Source organism: Megalops cyprinoides, chromosome 3 (assembly GCF_013368585.1).
Source record: "Megalops cyprinoides isolate fMegCyp1 chromosome 3, fMegCyp1.pri, whole genome shotgun sequence".
Taxonomy (NCBI): Eukaryota; Metazoa; Chordata; class Actinopteri; order Elopiformes; family Megalopidae; genus Megalops; species Megalops cyprinoides.
The window spans coordinates 23633615-23642716 of record NC_050585.1 but is presented as its reverse complement, the minus strand read 5'-3'; the positions used below and the strand labels follow the sequence as shown (position 1 = coordinate 23642716).

The 9102-nt window shown below is 46.0% G+C and overlaps 1 protein-coding gene across 5 annotated transcripts; it reads left to right on the top strand.

Annotated features, from left to right (window-relative positions):
- The first annotated feature begins 1625 nt into the window (after positions 1-1625).
- Positions 1626-8479, top strand: LOC118773969 (mastermind-like protein 1). Of its 5 annotated transcripts, none has more exons than XM_036523023.1 (6): positions 1626-1881; positions 1962-2390; positions 3713-4924; positions 5298-5459; positions 5557-5656; positions 5964-8479. In XM_036523023.1, exons 2-6 carry the CDS (start codon positions 2073-2075, stop codon positions 6866-6868), a joined length of 2697 nt encoding a protein of 898 aa, XP_036378916.1. In that variant the 5' UTR covers positions 1626-1881; positions 1962-2072; the 3' UTR covers positions 6869-8479. The 5 variants fall into 5 exon arrangements, with proteins under 5 accessions (XP_036378916.1, XP_036378915.1, XP_036378918.1 ...); XM_036523022.1 differs by having other exon boundaries at positions 1626-2390; positions 5964-6906; positions 7643-8479; XM_036523025.1 differs by having other exon boundaries at positions 1626-2390; positions 5301-5459.
- Positions 8480-9102: the final 623 nt, after the last annotated feature.

Genomic DNA, 9102 nt, shown 5'->3' with positions numbered 1-9102 from the left:
AGGAATGTCTGGAATGCAAAAAGCTCCTTACTGAATGAGCCTGAGCGCATTTGGTGCAGCTGTTAAAAGGGGACATTCTGAGGCTGAATATGCATGTAGGCAATGTGCACCCACACTACACAGAGACATGCCCACACTGTGTCCATATCACTGATATTAGTCATTGTAGAGATCTGTGACTGCAACAAGGACTGATCTCATTACACTGATGGTGGAAATCACATGTAAGAGAAGTTACCTGTGGAAGGCTCGCTTTCTACAAAAGCAGGAGAGCAGACTGACAAACCACCGTTCCACAGAAATTATGTTTTTAAATATGTATTTCTCAAGACAGACATTATTCTCCTTAATTTCATTCTGTACTTGGCAGCAGCTAGTATGTATATTTTAAGATGGTACTACTAAAAAAAAAAAAAAAAAAAAAAAAAAAAAAAAAAAAAAAACTTTAGGCAAACTTTAACAGCTCTACGGATAAGCCAGTAAGGGCTTTAGTGTAATATATTTAGACTCTTTCCCAGTGATTATGACACTTATTAACCAATGTGGATACTGACCTCACACTCCACAACAGTAGTGACTATGTCCACTGTGCCTGTGGTGCTCTGTGTGTTCAATACTTGGAACAGACATGCATTCCCAACATAGAGATATTTACACAACATAGCCACTGGGTTGCATGCTGTATATACAACCCAGTGGCTATGTTGTGATCTGACGCAGACCGTTCTGAGGAAGAATTATTTCGTATATGCACAGTGTAGAGGTTTAGGAACTGGATGGAAGATGGTTGATTTCTAAATGCACAAGTGAGAATCTGGCATGTGATTGCTTGCTGGTCCTGTCAATCAATAGAAAGGACCGCTGTCGTGACGTAGTATGATGCAAGAAGTGAGAAACTGTAAAAACTTGTTCCAAGATGGCGGTATTAATGACAGTCAGCATAGGCAATGTAGAGCAGTGAGTAACACTCAGGGTGTTTAAAACGAGCATTGTTCGTTCTACTCCGCACCGTTGTACTACATATCAAATACTTTTTAAAACTGTCCTGGCTCGAGGTCGGTGGGTATGTTTACGGGCAGCTTGCTACACTGAACTACAAAAAGGTTAAGCGTTGTTGTGGTAGCTAGACACCTCTCTGTGTAAGGAAGAAATACAACGATTAACCCTTGTTGTGAAAAGTTACTTTGTGTGTAAATTAAAGCGGTCGGTTTGGGAAACAAACGGATAAATGCTCTTACCTCGAAATCATCAAGTAAATCGATGGCTCTTACTTAGAGAGTGAGTCCAATAATATGTTACAATTACCTGAAGTTTATTTTTAGGTAGGTTTTAGTAGCTGTAGCCATACTATACGAGATTGAAACTGTCATTTGCGTTCCACGTGTAGCTTTGTTACTGTTTGTGAAGAAATGAGAATCAGATACATAATTATTCAACACAACTCGTGCCTAATATTTAACCTGGCTTGGCAGCTAACTTTCAACCATGTTTTGTGTTTCTTGTTTTCAGGACAGGTTAGACAGAGCTAGTTAGATAATCAGCCAGCATGTTGTAGAGTCACGCTGCGAGTTGGAATTAAATGAAATTATGTCAGCGCAAAAGATGACTGCTAAGCGATATGAAATACTAAGCTCGTGTAGCGTAATGGTATGAGGAAGTCTTTACAATGCTCCAGTACTGAACACATCTGATTGACCATGGACTGGCAAAGTGGCCTGAAAGAAAATCCCGTGACATCACAGTTTTTGGCTAGTTGTGCTCGTCAGAATTTTATAAGTGTTATTTGTATATGTCTGAATATGTCGAAAGCATGAGATGGTATCACAGTTTGGTTCCCCCAACCTTGTCCTGGTATGCTCAAAGAAGGCACGGATTTTGATTGTGAGTATGCCTTCTCCAGTGCCACAGGTTTATGTAAAATGAGCACGAAAAGACGGATATTGCATATTGGTGTGTTTCAGAAGGAAATGATATAGAACGCCCACGGTGAGAGGCCACATCTTCGAATGACTTTCACATACATTTAACAATCACGTGGTGACTTCACTGATTCTTTAGCCTGTCCGTTTGCGATGGCGGATTTTGTTGTGCCGCGACACAGCGCGGTAATGGAGCGGCTGCGTCGGCGGCTCGAACTCATCAGGCGGCACCACAGCAGCTGCGAGAGCCGCTTCAACAGTACGGCGACGGAGCGGCTGGAAGTCGAGCGGCAGCAAACTCTCGCTTTACACCAGCGCTGCTTGCAAACCAAGGCCAAACGGACAAGCAAGCACAGGCAGCCGCTGCCGGGGTCCGTCCAGGTAGTGCAGAGAGGAGGCGGATCCGTGGGCAGTAACTCCGACCTCCCGGACAGCGGAGCTGGAGAGAGCAGAAACAGCACTCTGATAGCGGTAAGTGCTCCTTTAAACATTGTTCGGTGGTCATTAACTTATTTTACTATGCGGTCATTGTGAAGTAAGGTGGTGTGAAAAACTGAGGAGATTTGCAGGAGATCCCTCAGTGCCATGTCAGCACTTGCAGTTTGTTGCTGTTTTAAACATTGCTCCCATCTTAATTTAGTTTTGTAGTAGCTTTATATGAGATATGAGATTTATATGAGCTTTATATGAGATTAGTGTTCATGCTGTTTGTTGTTGACATATAAATCCGGTGTTGATATTGTCCTTTGTCATCACCAACAGTGATGACAGAGAGACCAGCGCTGAGGCATTCCTGTTCTTTTGCCCCCTGCGGTGTCTTATTGTCTTTGATCAGTGTGTTAAAACAATGTAACATTTCATGCTGTTCTGTGTAATGCACTTTTTATTTGCACATTGGAAGTTGTTCTAGCTAAGAACATCTGCTAAATGACAAAATGGAAATGTAAATCCAAACATTTGTAGGAGAAAATTTCATCCTGTCCCCCCTCTTCTAATTCATCATTAAAATCAATGCCAGTTTAATAAATCACAGCGGGTTCAAAAATCAGGCAGACGGAACACAACACTACACAATAATGACAGAGGCCAAAAACTTTTATCGCAGATCTGCAGGAGACAGTATCATAGATGCACACTCGGCAGCATCAGGGAGAGTATCTGAAAAAACATAAGGCACTAAGCAGACACTCTTACAGATACCTTCTGGGCAGTGTCCGGACAGTGTTTAACTCCCATTTTTCTCCCCAACCACAGGCCTTACTTTGTAACTTATGGCACACATGTAGAATTGTTCTCTTCTCTACTCTCTCTCGGTTCTACTTCGAGATACTGTATCTCACAGCTGCATACCTTCCCACAGTCTCCTGTACACTTCTGACCCTTCTTTTTAGTTTCTGCTCACATGCACACAAAGTATAATAGGATATATATATACATACATACATGCATACATTGTTTGTTTAAGGCTAACAGATTGGATTGTCTGGTTCTCTTATACACTTCCAGACATCCACATGCATAGTAGAGATAGAGTAAATGGCTGATATCAATAACTTGAGTTAATATGTCAATAACTGTGGTTAATATAACATTAATCATGATTAATATGATAATAACTGTGATTAGTGTATAAAAACATTAAAAGGGAGCAAATTACCTCAACACTTTCCCAGAAAACATGTATATGGAGTTGCACACATTGTACAGGTTGTGCTTTGAACAGCTGCTGTAATTATTACAGTTTATCAGTGCCAGGTTATCCCTGTGCTGACTGTAATCACTGTGATCCACAGCTACAGGAGACTGTGAAGAGAAAACTAGAGAGCACAGTATCTCTTCTGAATGGAGACCAGCCCAATGCTGTCAGGAATGGATTCTCTCTCTCCCAGAAGCCATGTGTGGAGGATGACATGGATGCAGAAGTGAAGGGGGGCTCCAGTGCTCTCCAGTCCCCTCTGGATAGCAAGCACATGTGGCCCCGGGGCACACCTGCACCCCATGGGGACTCCTCCCTGGTCCCAGATGAGAATGGCAACAAGGAACACTGGGAAACTGGTCTTAATATGACCCAGGATCTGAAGCAGGAGCCAGTAGAAGATATCCTACCCTGCATGCTGCCCTCTGGTGGCTGTATGATGAACAACAACCTGCTCCCTGACCTCAACTTGAACGAGCAGGAGTGGAAGGAGTTGATGGAGGAGCTGGATGACATGGACATCTTCATTGAGGGGTTTGAGGACCGCAAGGACCCCGAGCTCTCTGCCCACAACCCTCAGGCTCCCCTGCCCACAGACCCCCTCAGCGTCAAGGGGGACATCCATTCAAGCTGGGCCACTGTGGACCAGGATCCCTCACCCAGCTGTGCTCAGGGAAAAGCCACCTCCTGCAGACCCCCTTTGAACATCAGTGCCGGTCCTACTGACCCCCCAAAACATGGCCCTAAGCCCTATCCTCCACCCCACCCCCAGCCCCTGCCCCAGCAGCGCCTCCTCCCTCTGCCCTCCTCCACAGACCCCTGTCCTGCACAGCAGCTGGCTCCGGAAGAACAGCAGAATCCACAGTTGATGCAGCGTCACGAGCAGCCTGTGAAACCCCATGCGCATGCCCTACAGCCTTCATGGCCGCAGACGACCTCCTCCCAAAACACACTGGGTGGGACCTACAGCCCGAATCAGCCCGCTGAACCCTCCTCCTACCTGCAGGACTTCCCCAGTACGAATCAGCCGCCTGCATCTGTCCAGCCAAGCAGCGGCTCTTCAAAAAGGGGTGCCAGCGAGGTCCTCCCCAACAGCGGCCACTCCAGCCTGCCAAGCCATCCCGCGGGGGGCAGTGTGGGCCCTGCACTAGACTACAGGAATACCAAACCCCTGTGCCACTATGAGCAGGCCCCAGCGCCACAGAGACCTCCCCCTGAACAGAGGGAGGCCCTCCTGTACCTGCTCCAACAGCAGTCAAGGAGGCAGGGAGAGAGGCAGCCATTCCCTCCGCACCTGCCCCACCCCCAGGTGAGTTTCCACCCCCCCCCCCCCTACACAGGCATCCAACTCTGCTGTCTGTCCCCCACCCCACATTACAGTCTGATCTGATTGGCTAAGACAGTGTGATTGGAAGAGACTGTCTTATTGGTGAATCAGGCAGGTTATTGGTTGAAATATTGTTTGAAAATTATTGCTTATATCATTGCTTTGTAATGAATTGGGCTAATTTGATATTTCTGAGGATTATTCTAGCTCCAGTATTAACTACAATTTTACATCAGTTTGAAAGTGATATGTGTGATTTGCATATTTTATTTTGCTGAAGTGAACGGTATATTTGTATAGTGTGGCTCTCCAGTGTGGCAGAACAGTGCTGTTATGTAACACCCAATCACTTCAGCAGGAGCAGAGTTCGACCCTGCCCACACCTCCCGTCTCAGGTCAGCCCTCCACTTCCACCACGGCTGGTAACCATACCAACAGGGTCCACCTAAAGCCACCACAGAATCAGGTAATGGAGCGATTCCTCATCAGCCAAAGGCAAAAGCTCCTCATGCAACAGGTAAGCTTTGTGTGGGACTCTACTGTAGATGGAACTGTTTTTATCCATGAGTGTGGGTGATGAAATTGGAGAGTTTATTTTGACTTGTTTCTTGAAGGAGAAGCAGCAGGAGCAGCAGCTGCAGAGACACCTGACTCGCCAACCCCCTCCATACCAGAGCCAACAGACCCCTCAGAACCCTCTTAACCATTTTACAGGTTACCATGTGACCCTTTTATGCTTTTCAACCTTTACACTTATACAACTTTACACCTATCCCTACCTCACTCTTGTCAACCTTAACACTGATCCCTGCTGCACACTGATCATTCTTTTACACTTATTCCCACTGTACAGTAATCACTCCTTTACATGAATCCCTGCTGCATACTAATCACTCCTTTACACAAACTCCTGCTACATGCTCTTCACTATTTTACAATAATCATTGCTACACTGTCATAATGTTGTTAAACTCATCACCGCTGTACACTCATCTCCTCTTGTTCCCTGTCCGTTCTGTAGGTTCCTGCCAGGGCATGGCACCTATGGGCAGGCCTGAAGGTTTGGCCACAGGGGGGCAGCGCATGTTCTCTCAGGCACAAAGCATGATGGAAATGAGGGTGGGGCAGACTGTAGGGCGTGTGCCAAGCCATGCAGATATGGTACTTCAGTCCTGCAACAGCCTGGGCCCGGGCCTTCACACAGTGCGATCTCAGTCCTCACAGCCACACCCAATCAGATCCACCCCCTTGCAGTGTCCCCCGGTCAGCTCTGCCCCTTTGCAAAGGCCCCTTGTTGGCTCGGCTCCCCTGCAGAGGCCCCCTGCTGGCCCTGCCCCCCTGCAGCAGCACTTCAATGGCAGCATGGCGGCTGCCTTTGGACAGAATCAGTTGGTTCCGCCACAGCACCCGTGCCAGCCATGGAAGCAGAGCATGCAGGTGTTGCCTGGAGAAGGAGGCCTTCCAGGACTCAGCAATAATAACCCTGTCTTCCACAAGCAGGCTCACCTGTTTAAAATGCCCAACAGCACCCCCTGCACCCAGCCTGCCATCAACAGCAGCCAGCACCTGGCCACCAAGAGCTCTGCCCATATTATGGTCTCACCCACTCAGCACAGAGCGAGGCCGTTCTCACCTCTCCAACCTCCCCTGTCCCAGCAGCCGTCCCAGAGGCAGCCAGGGGACTTCAGCCATTTCACTCATGGCCAGAGCAAAGAGGTAGACAGCTGTCCCATCCTGCAGTGTAACCAGGGCTATCAGGTAAGCAGGACAGCCAATCGGGACCTTTCGTTTGAATACAGCGGCCAATCCGGGGGCAGGTTACCCAGCTTTCCTGAGGAGAGTGATTTCATGGACTCACTGCTGAAGAGCCAGATGTCACAGGAGTGGATGGACAATCTGGACAAGTTGCTGGCTAACCACCAATGAGTGCCTCAAGATTCAATCACCTCAGACTGCAAGGAAATGTAAGTCAATTGTAACTGAGTGTTAGCAGGCACTGGCTAATGATTGCTGAGTGAGTCACATAACTGGCCTGTCAGCAGTCAGATGAAAGATTTGTTACTGCAAATGAATACAGAGTACATGAATGTAGGACCAAGCCCCATCATTTCATGAGATTCCATGGGATGGGACAATGGTATGGTTCTGTTCACGTATCACTGTCACCTTTGAAGGAGGACTTTCCCACCTTGTGTCCACACCATTCAAACACATGTACAAAGACATACACATACACATATCCACACCATACACATGGCCTGTGACTTGTGCTGAAAAGATATCTCTGCAGAATGGTGATTGGCAGAATCTGCCCAGTCTTTCTGTGGCTGATTGGATTGTTCTTCTGTCCTTCACCTGTGTGACTGTGACTGGCTCATGTTCCTGGTTATTACACTGTGATTTGCTTTTTTTTCCAGGACTACTAGGCTCATCAACTGGCCCTTTCTCCTGGCCTATGTACTGTGACTGGTTCTTTTTCTTGGACTGATAGGCTGTAATTGGCTGCAATATCCTGTGCATATGCATCAGTTTTGCCATTTTCTTCTTCAGAAGGGCAGTGCGGCATCACCTCTTCAGACCCTCGCTGTTCTTGTGAGCCAACAGTGTGTGATTCGCCTGCCTGGGGTGCAGCAGTGGCACTGTGGGCAGAGGGAGGTTTGGGGGGTCTGGCTGCGATTAATGCTCTCTCTCTCTCAATAGGGATCCAATCTAAAGCCTCATATAAACCACATGGATGTGAGGTGCTGCTACCAGCAATGCCTCTGAAACCTGCCTCTGCACATCTTGGCACTGTGCTATGCAAATGCGAGTGTGCATTACACTATTAAAGAAGACTGGCCTTATAGAGGTGAGGAAAGAGGTGAACAAAATGGGGCCTGGGATTAGAATAGTATTCCGTGCACAGATGACTGGCAGCCTTAGTTTTTCCCAGGGCCTGTAGCTCTGCCAGGATTATTGCCTGGAATATTACTGAAGTATTACATTGGTTTAATCTGCACATCCAGATTGCACTTTAAACTGGATTTGATGTGTTCTCCCCCTGCTGGTCATGTGTTGCCTTAGATTAAGAATGTGTACCTGATCTACCACAGGAAACTTTAAGGGCTCCTGAGCTAAAGGTGATTTGCACCCGAGAAAGAGTGTGTTTATTCCCACCAGTTTATGCAGCATTCGGTTCTACCAAATAGCACAGCACAGGTGTCTTTAAAGGATGCACATCTGCTTCCAACAGAGGATAACTGTTTGGAATAACTGCCTGTTTACGAGCACAGTACATTTAATGCAATAATACTGAGATTTATTTACATCTGAATGTGTGCAGTTGTTCACGGTTGGTCGTTGATTCTTTCCTGTGGTTTACTCTTCATTAAGTATGCAGTAAACACCATATGAATGCAAGTTGTTTCACGCTGATATTCTCAGTGAGTGGGTGAGGTTTGTTTTTTTCAGAGATTCTCAGATATTTATGTATAATTTATAATATGATTGTATTCCTGCTGTCCAGGAATGATAAGGATTTGTTTTGTTATGTATATTGTTGCACACTGTAAATATTTTGTACTTTTGATAGAGGCGTCTGAAGGACACTAGTAGTATTTTTTTAAAAATACAGTGCTGTGGAAATAACCTATGTGTGGTGGTGTTTTATAGGTGTGTGTGTGTGTGTGTGTGTGTGTGTGTGTACACATGTGCATGTGTGTATGAGTTTGGGTGCATGCAGGTGCACATTTTGCCGTGTACATGCATTTGTTTATATGGAGGTTTGAGGAAGTGTGTTGGCTAGTTTCATTTTGAGAGTGAGTGAGAAAGAGAACATATTTTGACATTTATCCAGAAAATTGCACTTTAAAGAAGAGAAACCTGGCTCCACTCATCACACTGAACTATACTAAATGGAGCACCCGTCCAATACAAATCTTATATGCAGAATTCTACAGAAATATCTTACAGAAATAATGCAGGGTAGAATTAGGCCAGCTTCCCTTGGCATTTAACATCAAAAAAGAATGCCAAATATTTGGATGTGTTTAAGATAAAGTCCTCCTGAAAGGACTTCTTTCAGTCAATTTGTTTTGGAGCCCATTAGCCTGGTAATGCCTGCTAACATACACCAAGCTGTTAGGAATAGGTCATAGCCTTGGTGTCATCCTTTTTAATAG

Coding starts and splice junctions, on each gene's coding strand:
- LOC118773969 (XM_036523023.1), top strand. CDS start 2,073: ATGGCGGATTTTGTTGTGCCGCGACACAGCGCGGTAATGGAGCGGCTG. Junction 4,925..5,297: donor CGCACCTGCCCCACCCCCAG/GTGAGTTTCCAC, acceptor CAATCACTTCAG/CAGGAGCAGAGTTCGACCCT. Junction 5,657..5,963: donor CCCTCTTAACCATTTTACAG/GTTACCATGTGA, acceptor TCCGTTCTGTAG/GTTCCTGCCAGGGCATGGCA.